This window comes from Fukomys damarensis, unplaced genomic scaffold (genome assembly GCF_012274545.1).
Source record: "Fukomys damarensis isolate Sample0158 unplaced genomic scaffold, DMR_v1.0_HiC HiC_scaffold_20, whole genome shotgun sequence".
In the NCBI taxonomy this organism is placed as follows: Eukaryota; Metazoa; Chordata; class Mammalia; order Rodentia; family Bathyergidae; genus Fukomys; species Fukomys damarensis.
The window spans coordinates 990381-1008008 of NW_022900932.1; the positions used below are offsets into that span (position 1 = coordinate 990381).

The 17628-nt window shown below is 52.8% G+C and overlaps 2 protein-coding genes and 1 non-coding gene across 3 annotated transcripts in view; 1 reads left to right on the forward strand and 2 right to left on the reverse strand.

Moving 5' to 3' along the window:
• Ncr3 (natural cytotoxicity triggering receptor 3) overlaps positions 1–2479 on the reverse strand; it is a 3583-nt gene extending 1104 nt beyond the window's left edge. The window contains exons 1-2 of the mRNA XM_010609923.1: positions 2289–2479; positions 6–282 (exon numbers count right to left, since the gene is read on the reverse strand). Coding sequence (XP_010608225.1) covers positions 6–282; positions 2289–2331 — 320 coding nt within the window. The 5' untranslated portion in view covers positions 2332–2479. The remainder of the gene's footprint in view (positions 1–5; positions 283–2288) is intronic.
• A 6191-nt stretch (positions 2480–8670) lies between these two features.
• On the reverse strand, positions 8671–8770 carry LOC117287075. Its single transcript, XR_004518280.1, has one exon. It is a non-coding gene; the product is annotated as a small nucleolar RNA U13 (small nucleolar RNA).
• Positions 8771–15156: 6386 nt separating this feature from the next.
• Aif1 (allograft inflammatory factor 1) lies at positions 15157–16696 on the forward strand. Its single transcript, XM_010609845.3, has 6 exons — positions 15157–15339; positions 15472–15533; positions 15628–15694; positions 15951–15992; positions 16088–16250; positions 16541–16696. Exons 1-6 carry the CDS (start codon positions 15315–15317, stop codon positions 16623–16625), a joined length of 444 nt encoding a protein of 147 aa, XP_010608147.1. The 5' UTR covers positions 15157–15314; the 3' UTR covers positions 16626–16696.
• The last annotated feature ends 932 nt before the right edge of the window (positions 16697–17628 follow it).

Sequence of the window (17628 nt, forward strand, 5' to 3'; positions counted from 1 at the left end):
GGCACAGGTAGACGCCCGCGTCTCGGGCCCGGGTGTCCCCGAGGCGCAGCTCGGCCTGGTGCTCCCGGAGGAAGCGCGACGGCGCTAGGGGAGCCAGGCGGCCCCTGAACTCGGGGGTCTCGTTCTTCACCTCGTTTTCCGGGGCCACCTTGTCTCGGTACCACGTGACAGAGCCAATGGCCAGGCCGCTCGAGCTGGCATTGAAGGAGCAGGGGAGCAGGGCGGCGGCGCCCTCCTGGGCGTGGACCTCGGCAGCTTGGGACACCCAGAGGTCACAGGAGCCTGGGGCAGAAAGTGGGCCGCACCCACCGCACCAGTTACCCGGGAGAAGAGCCGGCAGTGGGCTGTCCCGGCCACGGAGGATGGCGCTTCGGGTGTCTCCTTAAGCCCTTCCCCTGCACCAACCGACTTTTCTTCAAGTTGCTTTCCAAATTCTTTCCTGCCCCAACTTCCCTCACGCTCGCCCTCCCTCTCCCGCTGCCTCCCCGGTGACTCTGCTGAAGTCTATCCTGCCGATGCCATGGACGCTCACCAGTAAATGTGGCTGCCTAGGGAACTAGCACTGTTGCCCTGTTGTTCTGGGTATTAGTTCACTGCATCCTTACTACTTTGTTTTTTTATTGGATCATTAACTACATTCCCTCGTAAGGACGCACCTGCAGCTGGTTAGATCCCTATTTAACTTGTCCATATTGATAAATTAAACTGATTACTAAATTCTCTAATTACAGCCAGGCAAGATGAAGCTCGTCTGTAGTCCCAGTACGTGGAAGGCTGAGGCAGAAGGATCACTGCAAGTTCAAGGCCAACCTGGCCTGCATAGACCTTGTCTCAGAAAAAAAAATTGTCTAATTAGGAAAATTTATCAATCATTCTACTGCTGTGATTCTCAAACTGGAGTGTATATGGGAATTACCTGACATGTCTTTTTTGTCTTTTTAAATTTAGGTCTCACTAAATTGCCCTGGGTTCAAGGAATCCTCCCCTGCCTCAGCCTCCTGAGTAGCTGATGTTACAGATACCACGGGCTGTGTTTGTTAAAACAGTGACTTGGGGTGGGGCTGGGAGCGGCGCAGTGCCTGCCTGGCAAGCGTGGAGTCCTGGAGGAAAAAAAAAAAAAAAAAAAAAACTGGGCAGCCCCCTAGGGGTCTGGTGATGTCCTGGGAATTTTCCCACGTTCCCAGGTGTTGCTGAAGCTGGGTCTGGAATCCACAGGTTGAGAAACCCTGCATTTAGTTAACAAATATGCCTATAGTTAAGGCCCCTCAATTAACTAGAATTGGCTTCACTAAAAAAAATTTATCTTAGGCTTAATTAGGTGTGCCAGATTCCTAATTATATGTCTAGACCCTGGCTAATCAGCTTAGTTTAATAGGCCTTTTGCGGGGGCTATACTGGGGATTGAACGTAGGGCCTTCACAGAAAGCTACATCCCCAGACCCCCACCTTTTTTTTTTTTTTTTTTTTTTTGGTACTGGGGATCGAACTCAGGACCTTGTGTTTGCAAAGCAGGAGACAACACCACTGAGCTAAATCCCAAGCCCTCCCATTTTTCTTTTTTTGGTACCAGGAATTGAACTCAGAGCCACAGGCTTGTCAAGCAGGAGCTGTGCCACTGAACTACATTCCCAGCCACATATATATATTTTTGTTTGTTTGTTTGTTTTTGTACTGGGGATCAAACTCAGGACCTTGTGCTTGCCTGGCAGGCGGTGGAACCACTGAGCTAAATGCTCCTCGGCCCCCTACTTTTATTTCTATTTTTAAAATTTTATTTGTCATTTTTTGGTACTGGAGATTGAACTCAGGCCCTCGCACTTGTGAGGTAAGTGGCAGAACCACCGAGCCAAATCCCCGGCCCGCTATTTTTATTTTTTAAGACACAGTCTAAGTAGCTAAATTGCCCAAGCTGGGCTCAAATGTGGATCCTCCGGCCTCAGCCTTCCAGAGGGCAGGGACTGAGGTGTGTGTCACCACGCCCAGCAAGACTTCTTAAACATCACATTAATACCCTCAAAAACATCGACCAACATCCTGGCCCCTTCTTTTATGTCCTTCTTTCCTTCCAGCCCTTTCTCTGGTCCTTTCAGTTTTGTCTCACTGGGAGGGCGCTGGGACGGAGTGGCCCTAAGGGGCTGTGAACTGGCCCCTTCTCCTGCGTCGCTTTTGCAGAGGTGAGCGTCCCACTGCTCCCCTCCCTCAGGACTCCCAAAGCTTGCTTCCTGGGTGTCTAAGTCCAGCATCCCTCGGGCCTCCTCCCGCGCCCCCTCCCTGAGCATCCCAGTCACCTGTGTGGAGTGTGGTGAGGACGAACAGCAGCGTCCAGGCCATGTCAGCGGGTGCTGCGGTTGGGGACCAGTGAGACCTCTGAGAGAGGAAGCAGCGGCATGGCTGGGGGGGCGGTCACCGGCACCAATTATTGGCCAAAATTACATTGTAACAATTCACCCTCCCAGATACGTTAGAGGGCGGGGAACTGAAGGCCGCCCTGAGTGACAGGAGCTGGAGCAGCGGCCGAGGAGGAAGTGCCACCTGTGTGACCAGACCTCCCCACACCAGAAGGGACAAGGCAGGGCCCAGCTCCGGGACGGCAGGACTTATGCATCACTTGCTAAGGACCTCTAGAATCCTGGCACGGCCCTTGGCGGTGGGGGGAGTGGGGCGCTGGGCTGCGGGAGGTGGGGTGCATCAGGTGCAGGCCTCCTGGGAGGGGACACCACTGGTGGGGAAGTCCAGGGCTCCGGGAGGTGCGGGCAAAGTCAGGCCGGGCTGAGCGGGAGAGGAGAGCCCGTGGGCGGCGAGGCCAGGATGTGGTTCCACCACCTGTCAGGTTCAGGAAGGACCAGCGGCCACGAGCCCTGCAGCACCCTCGCTCCGTCCTCCCGCCCTCCCCTGCCCCCCCGCCCGGTCCCTCACCCCACTGCGCCCCACGGTCGGCCTCCCTGGGATTTCTACATCGCAGGGACGGGGAGGAGCAGGCCGACTGGCTGTTGCCCTGGTGGTGTCACCTGGGTGCTCGCTGATGGCAAATTTGGACTCACTCGCACTCAGGCCTCCAGGACCCGGACCCACTGCACCAGGTCTGCGTCACCCACGTCTCCCGCCCGATGTGCCCACCCAGCGCCACTCATGGTCTTGTCCGCACTCGCCGCGGTCCCTGGGAGGCCACAGAGCACCCAGCACGTGTCCTGCAGATAGTGAAGTGAAGGGTGTCGCATTGCACAACTCCACGGCTGCAGAGAGATTGTGCAGGAACACACCACACACCCTGGCGCGCATACTGCACACCCGGGGAGACAGCAGCCCCCAGAAAAGAAGCAGTGCGTGGGACGAGGGCCCACCCCACCACAGGCTTTCTGCTGGCCTCTTTTGAATTAATGCAAATGTTTTTCTTTGTGCCTTTATCTAGCTCCGTTTTGCCATTGATTCCTCCAGAGACTATCCGGTTCCACCCTCTTCTGAGTGGCCTCTAAGCTTTTTTTTTCTTTTTGGTTTTTTGAGACAGGGTCTCACTATGTAGTTGAGACTGACCTGGAACTCACTGTGTAGCCCAGGCTGGTCTCGAAGATCCTCCCGCCTCAGCCTCCCTAGTGCTGCGATTACAGGCGTGCGCCACCACGCCCGGCATTATTGAATTTCTTTAAATCCCAGACAACACTCTCCTCAGTCCTGGGAGAAGGAACTCGCCCCTCCTACCGCGGGTGGGTGGAAGCTGAGGCCCACGGCGAGGCAGGGCTGCCCTCTGCTGGTCACGGCGCACGCCGACGCCCAGAGCGGCTTTTCTCCCGCGCCGCCTGGTTGCAGCGCCGACCAGTCCCGCTCCCTACCCGCATCCACACCCCGGGATGCAGCAGAGAAAGCTCTCTTCCGAGATGCCTGCAGTGTGCGGAGGAGAGCTCTCCGGTGGCGACGTGGACGAGGCCCTGGCCCGAGGTGAGTCTCCACTCCCACGGTGCACTCATCTCGGGCAGGGCTCCCCGGGGAAGGCGGCTTGGGAGCCACGGCACAGCCCCGGCTCCCCTACCCACACGTCTGTCAGATGGAGCCAGGGGTGTAAATCCTACTTTAGGGATGACTGATGGGACACCCCAAAAGCACTCCCACATGGTGATGCTCGAAGGGAAGCTTTCTCCTGCACAGTGTAGGCTTCTCCGGCAGGTTCTGTCCCCGCCTGGAGTTCGGGTGTTTCTTGTGGGCCTCCCGGCTGCATCTCGTAGAGCCGCTCCAAGTTCTCCGGCGCCCAGGTCCTGACTCTGAACACGCGCTGCACATTCGCCCTCCTGAGTGTCTGATGACTGTTGCAGCTCCTGGATGTTCTGAATCCTGCTGAAAACGTCCATCTTTCGTGGTCACTTGGACTCCGGGGAGGAGTCAGACATCACAGGGTCCAGGGCTGGTGGACGGGTGGCCGAGATGCACTGTTACGGCTGCATGGATCCCCCTCGTGAGTTGGAGCCCAACCGGGGCAATTTACCAGTTCAGCGAGACCCTGTCTCAAAATTAAAAAAACAAACAAAAAAACCAAAAGCAGGGCTGAGGGTGTAGCTCAGTGCGGTGGCCTGGGCGAGGGAGACCGTGAAGGAGATAGGCAGCCGGCCTGGGGAACTCCTTAGGTGGCCAGCTGCAGGCCAGCGGGAGGGTGGCTTCTGTCACTTAATGAATGGCCACCAGCTGTGACATTCAGCATTAGATAAGCTGCTTCTCAGGTTTGAGGTCCCCAGCTTCTGACCCCCCACCAGCCATGGGTCTGGCCTTCCTGCTGGCAGCCTCTAACCTCCTCCACACTTGTCAGGGCTCAGCTGCACCCGACTCCCCCAACCTAACAGGCTTCACGTCCACACAAGTCCCCCTGCCTCTCCCCATCTTGATTTTTTGAAACAGGGTCTTGCCATGTACTGCAGGCTGGTCCACAGCTATGTAGCCCAGGCTGGCTTCAAACTTCCAGCCAGAGATCCTTCTGCCTCAGCCTCCACCCTCAACACCACATAAGGTTCTTTGTTTCACTTTGTTTTATTTTGCTTTTGCTGTGGATTGAACCCAAGGTCTAATGTTTTATTTTGAGACGACATCTTGCTAATTGTTAAATTACCCAGGCTGATTTCAAACTTGTAATTCTCCTGCTGAGGCCAGGGATTCCAGGTGGGTGCTACCCTGCCTCGCTGACCTGGGTGATCTTTTGAACATGGAGATATAATTGTACACAGTAAAATACAGATCTCAAGCTTACAGTTTGATGACACTCGGCAAATACATACTCCTGTGTAATGACACTGCCCTTCCCAAACCCCAGAAAATCCTACCTGGATGTTCTGGTCAATCCCTCTCCCCTCCCAGAAGTAACCACTGATTTATACCCCTGTAAACATTCAAGCTGGGTGTGGTTGTGCACACCTGCAATCCAGGCATTCAGGAGGCTGAGGCAGGTGGATCGCTGCAAATTCAAGGCCAGCCTGGGCTATATAATGAGTTAGAGGTCAGTTTGAACTACAGAGAAAGATTTTTGTCTCAAAAAAAATTGAGTTTGATTTTTTTTTTTTTTTCAATACCAGGGACAGAACTCAGGACCTTGCACTTGTGAGGCAGGTGCAGTGCCGCTGAGCTAAATCCCTGGCCCTGAGTTTAATCTGTTTTTGAACTTCATATCAATGGAATCGTACAGTATGTACTTTCTCTCTTTTTAAGATACTGGGGGTAGTACCCTGGGAGTACTAAGCTACATCTCATCCTTCTTATCTTGAGACAAATTGCTCAGGATGGGCTTGAACTGGGATCCTCTTGTTTCAGCCTTCCAGGTAGCTGGGATTACAGGCGCATGCCCCCATGCCAGGCCTTACTGTGTACTCTTATTTCCGTCTTCTCTCATTCTGCGTAAAGCCTGGGACAGCTCTCCGTGTTTTTGCACGTTTCAATAGTCTGCTTCTTTTTATTGTTGAGTGGTTCTCCTTTCTGTAAAGACTGCGGGACGGACCGGGGAAAGTCGGTCCACAGTAAGCCTGGCTTCCGGCCTGCAGGGCTCAGTGGCCCGGTCACCCTTGTCTCCTGCCCTCCCCCAGACTGGGTTCCGGGGAGTGGAGCGCCTGGAGAAGATCCTGTGGACATGCGGAGGAGAAAAGTGCCCCTCAGATGAGCGCAGTGGGGACATCGGTTGGGATGGCCGTGACCAGAACGCCCAGCAGAGACCAGAACGGAAGTCAGGGATGTTGTGGCGGTGCAGTTAGAAGTGGAGCGGGCGTGGGGCTCTGCTCGTGACCCTTTCAAGGACTGGTCTGCTCCCGGGGGGTGGGGGAGAGGCCACAGTGAGTGAGAAAATCAAAAGAGTTTCTGAAGAACTTATAATGGTTGTCCAAGAAGCGAACGTCGGTGCCAGCCGAGAGGCAGCACACCAAGCGCCTTGGATACCCTCAACTGTGCCCTTGCTGTGTACACAGCGTGCGAGCAGTGAATTTTTCGATTCTCAGTGGAAATGGGTGATTTCAGACAGACGTGACCGTGTAGAGACCCAAGGAGCTGCCGCCGTCGCCGCTGAACATGCTCCCAAGCACACAGATGCCTTTGTGGCAATGTTCTCGTTTCTGTCCGGAAGGTTAGTGCATATTTCTGAAGTCTGCTTTGATCCAGAATTGTGAGAAGAATTTCCCGGAGTCCCGTCTCTGTCAAGCTGCTTGCTTCCCCAGACGGGAGTGTGTTCTACACACACTGCCCGAGTGCAGCTTCCTTTCCGGGGCAACTGGGCCCAAAGAGCATCACAATGTGAGTGTGTGCCAGTGAAACCCTTTGCTGCAGGACCCATGGAGGTGGAGGCTGAGCGAGAGAAGCATTAGGCCCTGTTTCGGGTCATCCCCTCTTTGGCTCTGCCCACCCAAAACTACTGGAACCTTGCTGTCTAGCGCTGGTTGAAAAGATTCACTCTGGCCACAAAGCTCCTCTGGTCCCAGTGGATAAAATAATTTTTTTTTTTTAACCACAACACACACCCCAGGCTGTGATCTTGCTTTTTCTTTTCTTTTTTTTTTTGAGACAGGGTCTCGCTATGTAGTTCAGATTGCTCTGGAACTCACTGTGTAGCCCAGGCTGGTCTCAAACTCGTAGCAATACTCCTGCCTCAGCCTCCCAAGTGCTGGGATTACAGGTGTGCGCCACCACACCCGGTCTGTTAGAAACTGCCCTGTCTCTGCTTCAGGACGTTCGGCCCTGGTGCCCTCCCACAGCTCCCTAGGCCTCAGGCCTGGCAGCACAATTTTTTTTTTTTTAACCACAACACACACCCCAGGCTGTGATCTTTCTTTTTCTTTTCTTTTTTTTTTGAGACAGGGTCTCGCTATGTAGTTCAGATTGCTCTGGAACTCACTGTGTAGCCCAGGCTGGTCTCAAACTCGTAGCAATACTCCTGCCTCAGCCTCCCAAGTGCTGGGATTACAGGTGTGCGCCACCACACCCGGTCTTATAGCTGCTTTCTTCCGAAGGAGGGCAGAAGCACAGGGAGTGCTCCTGGGTCCAAGCAGGTCCTGCCTCCAGGCAGACTAGATTGGCTGGATGCAAGAAAGGGAACCACCAGCGTTAGAGACTGCCCTGCCTCTGCTTCAGGACGTTCGGCCCTGGTGCCCTCCCACAGCTCCCTAGGCCTCAGGCCTGGCAGCTTGGCCCCTCGCCTGCTGACTGCTCTGCCCTCCCGGCGCGATCCTGACCTTCCTGGGAGCAGGGGACACTGCAGCCGAGGAGCTGCACCTGTGAGCCTGCCCAAGCCACCCTGGCCCCGCGGCCTGCATGCTCTTCTGCTTTCCCTGCCCCACACTTGGGCACTGTCACGAGTGTCCGCCTGCTCCGCCCCAGGCGGCCTCCTGGTCACCGCCTTCTTCTCCATATCCACCTCAGGTGCTTCTGAAACGCCACCCGAAGCATCAGCAGTGGCTCCAAACCTTTATGTTCTTGGGTTTGAGGACAAGATTTACTGAAAATAAGATAGAATAGTGTAGATAGAATAGTTTTGCAATTAAGGGAAACTTCTTTATAATTCACAAGGTAAATTTAATCCAAATTGAAAATTTCTTCCAACTGCATTTATGTCAATTTGTTTTTAATGGTTATTAATATTTTGAGTATCTTTTTTAAGAAAAAAAAATATATATACATGTAAACTTGAAAAAAAAAAATGTAATTTGGGCCGGGGATTTAGCTCAGTGGCGCTGCGCCTGCCTCACAAGCACAAGGCCCTGAGTTCCATCTCCAGTGCTGCAAAACATTAAAAATAAAAAAGTGTAATCTACTTATGTTGTTTGTTCATTCACTTTATGACGCACAGTGGGTTTTTCTTTGTTCTCTTTTGTTGTTGTACTGCGGCCGTTGGAGAAGAGGGAGAGCCTCCAGGTAGCCTGGGCTGGCCTCACACCGGTGATCCTGTCGCTCCGGCCTCCTGAGTGCTTGGAGTACAGGACTGCGCCACCACACCTGGCTTGGCCTTTTGTTACCGTGGCTGAATCCGCTCTGGCTGTTGCTTCACACGCCGCCGAGCCCTAACTTCACACCTGCTCCACTCCGTCCGCCTGGCTCCACGACCCGCGCTGCTCAATCTCTCACGCCGCCATTGCCTTTAACAAATGTGGAGCCAGCGCCTTGGGATGCTAGGCGCTGCTGTTGTACTACGGCTTCCTCTTTTCTTTTTTCCCCTTTTAGCACCAGGCAGGTAACGTGCAGTAGTCTAAACAAGGCTTGAGGGAAGCACGTCTCGCACGCTGGCAGGAAAATCCACTCATCACACAAGCCACAGAAGGAACCACAGCCATGGTTCCAGTTACTGTTTACTCTCTGATAAGCCCTAAATCTGTCTCTACTGCAGACCTCTTTCCTTCCTTCTTTCTTTCTTTCCTTCCTTCTTTTCTTGGATTTTTTGAGGCAGGGTCTCCCTTTGTAGTTCAGGCTGGCCCTGAACTCACCGCGTAGCCCAGGCTGGCCTGGAATGTGTGGTGATCCTCCTGCCTCTGCCTCAGCCTCAGCCTCCTGAGTGCTGGGATTACAGGTGTGGCCACCCCGCCTAGCTCAACTATTCTGAGGTTTAAAAAAATAGAAAAGAAAATTCAGAAGTCACTGGTGATTTTAAAAATAGGAGTATGTATTCACATCTCTCTTCTTCCATGAATTTGTGTTCATTTTTAAAAATCTGTTGGCACAGGCCGGGGATTTAGCTCAGTGGTGCAGCCGCCTGCCTCCCTAGCGCAAGGTCCTGAGTTTGACCCCTGGTATAAAAAAAAAAAAAAAAAAATCTGTATTTTCCTGCCGTATCTTTCCTTCTGTCTCCATTCATACCCTCTTTGTGTGTTGGTACACAGGCGGTACGCAGGCGGTACGCAGCTGGCAGGTTTTCTGCACCTCCTAGCTTTACTGAACGTGTGTGTGTGTGTCTCCCTTCTCTTCATCCCTCCCTGTGGTTCCCAGGAGACGGGGGATTAGAAGTGAGCCACTGCCGCTTTCCTCCAAAGATTTTTTTACACAAGTAAAAGCTTCTGCAGACCTCAGCCCTGGGGAGTTGCTGAGGGACCTGTGACCCCGATCTGCTCCTTGCCTTGGGATCTGCCTGCTGGTAACCACACTGCTGCGAGTGCAGTACCCTCAGGGTCCCCACTCAGTTTATGCACAAAGGTGTGGAGAGGTCTCCCGTCCTGGCTCCTGTGTCACCCATCGCTGGGGCCTTCCAGCAAAGCGATGCATTGCAGCAAAATAAACCCATCGCATTGATTCCAGTTATCAGAATATTAATAAAAACTTGCAGTAGAATAAATCTTGTACTTCTTTACTATATTAAATAAAAGAACACGTAACATATTTCAAATGTGGGCAGATTGAAGTTCAATTTTAGTAAGTAAAGACACATCAGCGTGAAGGAGGACTGCTTCATTTGAATGAGCATTTTTTTTTTTTTTTTTTTTTAACCTTGTACTTCTTTACTATGTTAAATAAAAGAACACGTAACATATTTCAAATGTGGGCAGATTGAAGTTCAGTTTTAGTAAGTAAAGACATCAGCGTGAAGGAGGACTGCTTCATTTGAATGAGCATTTTTTTGTTTTTTTTGTCCTGGGGATCGAACTCGGGAACTTGTGCTTGTGAGCCAGGTGGTAGAAACACTGAGCTAAATCCCTGGCCCTGAATGAGAATTTTTAAAGAGCAAATTGGTCCTTGACTAACAAAACAAGACATGAATATTAGCCTTGAGCAAAAGATGTCTTTCTTTTTTTCTCTTTCTTTTTTCTTTTTTGGTGTTACTAGAGATTGAATCCACTGAGCTACACAGGGTCTTGCTAATTCGCTCAGTTCCCTAAATGGTTTCTGAACTTGTGCTCCGCCTGCCTCAGCCTTCCTGAGTGCTGGGGTTACAGGATAGATGTACATTTTTCCCATCCAAATTCATGGATCACCTGATCTCCATCCCCTGGGCCCTGGAACCTGCGAGAAGGTAGTGGTGCCTTCAGGAAGCTGGAGAGCAGTTACAGCCTTCAGCGGGATCTAACTGACCCCAGTGCGGTGTCCCCTCTGCGGTCTTCCTGCCAGCCACTCCACCTGCCCAGGCCCGCTGGGAGCCAGGTGCACATTAGCCAACCGGGGCGAAGGGATGAGCGGGAGAAGAGGCGGAGGCCTTCAGCAGCACGGGCCACCGCCTCTAGGGGCTCCGATCCCACGGGGTTCTAGCCAGCAAGTCCACTTCCTGAGGGAGCTCGGCACCCCCTCCCAGAACACTTGGCCGGACCCCGACAGCCCAGCATTGGTGACTCCGTTCTCCTTCTTTCTGTCTCCCAGCCCATGCCCGACCAATCCCAGCACTCGCTGACTTTTTTTTAGGGGGGTGTTTAGACAAGGTCTCCATAAGTTGCCCAGGCTGGGCTCAAGTTTACAATCCTGCCTCAGCCTCCCAGAGTGCGGGGATTACAAGCATGAGCCACCCCACGAGGAACAGGCCCATTCTCAAGCTGTGTTAGCACTCTCAGCTCAAGCCGGCAGCCTGGGAGCCTCCCGAATTCTTCAGGGCAGGAGCAGCAAACAGGTGCTCCTGTTGTCAGAGCCCTCTGGGGCGCCGACCCAAACTCTACTGTTGGGTGCCCTGCGGGGCCTCGGATTCAGTGGGTATGGTCTCGCCCACCCCTGTGCGCGCCTGCCACCTTCCAAGAGAGGCTGGCAGAAGCGCCCCTCTCCGAGAACCACTGCTCTGAGGAGGTCCTGCACACGTCGGAAGCCTGACTGTCAGAGCAGTGGATTCTTTGCTGCTGTTCCACAGCACACCTTGCAGCCCTCAGGCCTGAGGGCTTCTGGTAATGCAGAAGTTTTCAACTTTTAGGCCTTCAAGCCTTGAGAATTCTCACGGCCCCTTGTTTTGCTCCTATTCACCCAGAAAAGGGCAGATCCACAACCCCTCCCAGCGAGTGATACTTTCTGTAATCACAGCGTAAGGCACCACAGAATATACACGTATGTCCTGGGAGCTTCAGTATTCAGTGTGTGTTCTGCTGTGTCCTCTCTCTTCGCCTGGAAAATGTACCCGCGGCCCCTCTGCATTCACAACACGCATCGGTTGCGCTCCTCTGTGCGAAAGTCCTGACCCTAAAGAAAGCCCCGACCTCAAGCCAGGCACACCGTCATCTGCCCCAAGCTCACCCCACTGAAATGACTGCATCAAGCGCCCCTGTTCTTTTATTCCGGGGCCCAGGTCTTTTCGGAGCACCCAGCTCCACTGCCCGGCCACTCAGCAAAGCTTTCCTCCGTCTCCTTGGAGTGGGTTTGTCTTTCCCGGTCCAGATTTCCTACAACACTGGGAGCTACTGAGGTCTCAGTGTGGCCCAGATCGCTGTAGTCTTCACTTTGGTCCCATAGACAGAGCAGCCGTCACTTTCCCCGTTTCAGGAAGTTTTTCTGGGCACCCAAGCTCTCTTCCACCATGGAAGTCTGCCAAGCCACCCTGATGAAAGCTTAGTGGAGGAGGCAGTGCACTTGGAATAAAAGCTGGGGTTGGCCGGGCATAGTGCAAACACCTGTGATCCTAGCACTGTGAGGCTGAGACAGGAGGATGGAAAGTTCAAGCCCAGCCTGAGCAATTTAGCAATTTACCATCCAGACTGCTGTGCTCTTGCCTCAGGGCCTTGGCACTTGCTACTCCCCCTGTTGAAGTGCTCTTCTCTCATTATGATATTGCAACAATAAAAAAAGGATATAATACAGTACCTTTTGGTCTCTATCCTGGCTCCTGGACAGAGCTCCTAAAACCCCTGTAATTTCCTAAGTGACAAGGATGAAAAGAGCATCTTTTGTCATTCACAACAACCCCCTTTCAACCGCCTGAGTTGTAGCTGATAAGGTGATTTTGGAAAGCCCCGAGACTGGTTGGGAGACTGGTTGCCAGGGGAACAGCCCTGTGATTGGGGGGGTTGAACGTTTAGCACCACCCCTTGGCCTCCAACCAGGGGAGAATGAATGAATTCCTGGACCTTAGGGCTGAGGCCTCCACGCACCCGGACACACGAAGAAGGGGCTCCGAGAGATGCCAGGTTGGAGAATTTGGGGCTGCCAGTACAGTGGCCGGCGAGGGCTGGGAGCTCTGTGCCTGTCCTCAGTACTGGGCCCTGGGCATCTCTTCCCTCCGCTGCTCCTGACTTGCATCCTTTGTAGTAAAACAACAAATACGAGAGTACCTCTCTGAGCCCTGAGACACCTAGCAAATTTCTGAACCCTTGTCGGGGGGCACAGCCTCCCCTGATTTACAACAGATTGGCCCGAATCACAAGAGGTCCAGAATAGGGCTGGCATCTCAAGTTGAGGTATCTTGTGGGACTGACCCCTTTAACTGGCAGGGTTAGTAGACAATGTTAGAACTGAATTAAATTATAAGACACCCAGTGAGAATTGGTTGGTGCAGGTGAATCCCCATGTGAAATGCTGTGAGCAAAAGAAAAACAGCGAGTTGGAAAAAAAAAAAAAGGGAGTTGGGACTGGTGGTGCACGCCTGTAATCCCAGCACTCAGGAGGCTGAGGCAGGAGGATCGCCATGAATTCAAAGCCAGCCTGGGCTACAAAACAAGACCCAGTCTCAAAAGAAAGAAGAGTGATATATATTCTTCCATATATCCACATGGCTTGTTTCCTGCCCTCCTTAAAATCCTTGCTCAAATATCACATTCTCAGAGAAGCCTTCCCCCACCACCCTATTGAAAACTAGGGTCCATACTCAGAGCAGTGCTTATATCTGCCCTTATTGTCTTCCACGGGTGCCTGTGGCCTTTTCCATGCTCTTTATTTTTATTGTCTCTCTTCCCCAATTAGACCAAGAGGACAAGAGTTTTTACTTGTTTGTTTCATCAGGCCTAGCAGCATTCCTGTCATTCCGGCATAGAGAAAGTATTCAAGAGATGTTCCTTATGGTATAGGCCTGAATCCCAGCACTTTGGGAGGCTGAGGCAGGAGGATACCAAAGTCAGCCCAGCCCAGGCAATGAAGTAATTGCCTGAGATCCTGGCAATAAACAAATGAAGGTTCTGGGCTGTAGTTCAGGTTGAAGGCCCACGTTCAATCTCCGTACAGAGGGAGAGGGACAGAATTTGTTGAAGGAAGCTGAGAATAGGGAAGTGATGCCCTGACCCGAGCCCCAGGCAAGTTGCAGCGCTCTGCAGGGGAGGGCGGCCTGTGAAAGGAAGTCCCCAAATCAGTGTCCCCGCCCCCCCACCTGGGACTGGGAGAGGGCTGCGAAGTGAAGACAGCTGTGCTAGGAGAGCTGGGCATGGTGGCGTGGTGGCACAGGCCTACAATCCCAGCACTTGGGAAGCTGAGGCAGGAGGATTACTTGTGTTTAAAGCCAGCCTGTCTCAAAAAACCAAACCAAACCAAACAAACAAACAAAAATAACTTCATTAAATCCTCAAGTCCCTGCCAATCTTACTAAAGATTTCAAAGGAGGTAAAATGACAGAGTGACTTTGCCCTTCCTAAAGCAAACAAATTAAAATCCTGTGCTGGACATTTGCGTGCTTGCAGGTGCCCCTCAGGCGCGGTGGGAGGGTTTTCTCCCTCTGCAGGCTCTGTGCCCACAGCAGCAGCATCTTCTTCCACCCACAGCACAGGAAATTCAACCGGCCCTGAATGTCCACACTGTCAAAGCTCGACAGTGTGAGGCTTTGTCCTCACTTGAACCTCAGGGCCTGTCAGAGGGTGCTAACTTATTTATCCCCAAGAATAGAATAAAGTGCTGGGCTCTCCCTGTCCTTCTCTCCACACGTCCAGTAGCTGTCACCATACTATGTTTTTCTCATACACACATCAGACCTGTTAAGAAGAACCTCTGGGAGCCAGGGTGGTGACACATGCTTGTAGTCCCATCTACTCAGAAGGCTGAGGCAGGAGGATCCCTGGAGTTTGGGAGTGTGAAGCCAGCCTGGGAAACACAAGGAGAACCTATCTTAAAAAAACAAAAACAAACAAACAAGAATGCCAAAGGAATTGTTATAAATAATTCATTTGTCAAAAAATAGGCTCTTAGCTGGGCGTGGTGGCACATGCCTGTAATCCCAGCACTCAGGAGGTTGAGGCAGAAGGACCACTGTGAGTTCAAGACTAGTTTGGGCTACATAGTGAGTTTCAGGTCAGCCTCAACTATATAGTGAGACCCTGTCACAAACAAACAAACAAACAAACAAACAAAACCAAGCTCTTTGTAGTGAGGAAAAAATGTTTATTCCAGTGAACAGGGGACTAGAATCCGGGAGTAAAATCGGAGATTCTAGCAGCTGCCTGGGAAAAGCCGAGTTATCACATCTGTGTGGATGGCAGACACTGGGAGAGAGAGGTGTCAGCAGCTAGCTGGGAGAGATTCCCTCCGTGAGTGGATGGGCTAACGCCAGGACAGAGGGATGAGCAACTAATGAGGAAAGGCATTAGGCCCGTACACGTTTTGGTGTTGATGGCTTGGCCTCTCCGGACGGACTGCTCAGCTGCGTGACAGTTGCTGAGCCTCTGGGCCGCGGGGGCTGTTCTGAGTCCATTTGCTCTGTCTGCTGTGAAGCGCCTGTCGCTGCTCCGTCCTGCGTCCTGCTGGCTCAGGCTGGGCCTCGAACACAAATCTGGACTCCGAGGCCCTCGCGCCCCTCCCCCTGCCCCTCCCCCTGGGGTGCCGGTGTCAGCAGAGGCCGGAGGGGAAGTGAGGCCTGAGGGGCAGCGCAGGAATGAAGGAAAGGGGAAGTCTGGGAGCCAGGCCTGGGGGAGCCTGGTGGGGAGGACAGCAGGAGCCGCCCAGTCCTGAGAGCTGAGAGCTGGTCTTCTCCCTCCGGCCTCCAGCGTCTCCGAGCTATGAGCCAAGCCAGGGATTTACAGGGTAGGGAAGTGGACTGCCGGAAAACGAAGGGGACACGGACCCGGGAGCCAGCAGGGCGGCAGACCGGGGGAGGCCTGGGCTGTGCAAGGGGCCGAGGAGGGCTGCAGGTGGATTGAACTCTGTGGCCCTTAGGAGGAAAAGCTTTTGGGCTGCTGAAGGCCCAGCAGGAAGAGAGGCTGGAGGAGATCAACAAGGTAATGGGAGGAAAGAGGGCCAGAGCCCCGGGGACAGGGCCGGTCCTGCGGGGAGGGCGGGATGGGCCACCCTGGCTCTTGCCTTTCCCAACAGCAATTCCTGGATGATCCCAAATACAGCACTGACGAGGACCTGCCCTCCCAGCTGGGAGCCTTCAAGAGTGAGGGGGTCCCTGCGGGGCGGGGCCGGGCGGGAGTCCCTTGAATCCACTGTAAGACTTCCTGGTGGCAGGAGCCTCCTTCACTGTTCCCTCCTGGAGTGCCCTAGTTCCATCCAGCTTCACAGGGTCCCCAAGCCCCCAGCCCTGCGTCCTCTGCCGGCCCCGTCTCCTGCCCCACGTTTCCTCCCTACTGACCCCCCTTCGTTGGTCCGGCACCCTGCAGCCCCTGCTAACCGGCTGCTCTCCCTCTGCTCAGGGAAATACATGGAGTTCGACCTGAACGGGAACGGGGACATTGGTGAGGAACCCGCGGTGTGGGGGCGCGGCCCGGGCAGAGGTCAGAGCAGCAGGTGAGGGAGGAGTGAGCCAGGCGCCCCCTCTTCTTCCCTGCAGATATCATGTCTCTGAAGAGGATGATGGAGAAACTCGGGGTCCCCAAGACCCACCTAGAGCTAAAGAAATTAATTGGAGAGGTCTCCAGTGGCTCTGGGGAGACGTTCAGTTACCCTGACTTTCTCAGAATGATGTTGGGGAAGAGATCCGCCATCCTAAAGACGTGAGGCTCCAGTTCCCACCTCCCCGAAACTCACCTGCTCTCTCCTGCAGCCCAGCCCTGCCCTCATCCCCAGGCTCAGCTTCTGTGCAGTGCTCAGCACCTGCTCCTCCATCCCTGCTGGGGCTCTTCCAGGTCCCGGCCCCGCCGGCATCCCTGTCCTCGTGCGATGGATCGGTCCACACAGCTCCAGCCGCAGCTGCTCTCCTCCCCCTGCCTGCCCCACTCCCCCCAGGGTTCTCCCCCTTCGGGTTCCCCTGACAGAAGCACCCCCGTGGCTGTGTCTCCTCCAGGATCCTGATGTATGAGGAGAAAGCAAGAGAACTGGAGAAGCCAACCAGACCCCCCGCCAAGAAAGCTATCTCTGAGTTGCCCTAACTGCAGAATAAGTGTGCGTGTGTGCGTGTGTGTGTGTGTGTGTGTGTGTGTGTGTGAGAGAGAGAGCGGGAGGGAGGGAGGGGAGGGAATCTGTGCATGGTGGGATTGAGGGCTTCTAATGACCTCAACATGGAAAAAGAAGACAAAATTGTGAGCTAGAGTCAAACTAAATTAAACAAATTATCTTCCCCTTTCTGATCATGTCAACTTGTTTTTTTACTTGGGGGACTTTTCTCCTGGGTTTGGGGAGGAAAGAAGTGTCTGAGCGAAAAGCAGCAGACTTGCCCAAATAAATCAACTATCCACAATTTTGTGTCTACAGCAGATGGTTCTGTGTGCTAAACTGGATTCCACAAATGTAAGACAATTCTGAGCTCAAGAAGTTGATGTAGGATTGTTTTTTTGTTTGGTTTTTGGTGATACTAGGGATTGAATCCAGGGCCTTTGCACTGAGCTACAGTCCCAGCCCTTTTTGAGATGGGGTCTTGTTAAATCCCTATGCTGCACAGGCTTGTCTTTAACTTGCAATCCTCTTGCCTCAGTCTCCCAGAATGCTAAGATTATAGGCACCCAACCCATGCCTACCTAGGTAGATATAATACTCGTATTAGTATATTAATTGCAAGGAGTAAGGGTTACTTTGTTTTTTTAAATGACTCCTCAGTTTATTTGGGATATCACTTTTTTTTTTTTTTTTTTTTTTTTTTTTTTTTTTTTTTTTTTTTTTTTTTTTTTTTTTTTTTTTTTTTTTTTTGGTACCAGGGATTGAACTTGGGTCCTTGTGCTTACAAAGCAGGCGATGGAACCACTGAGCCAAATCCTCAGCCCAAGTAAGGGTTACTTTGAACCAATAGTCTCCACCACAATAAGCTTTGTGGCTTTGACAAATCCCTCATACTGAGTTCTTTGGTTTTCTTTCTTTCACTTTTTTGTGCCAGGGATCCAATTTAGAGTCTTGCATATGTTAGCCAAGTGCTCTACCACTGATCTATACCCCTGCAGC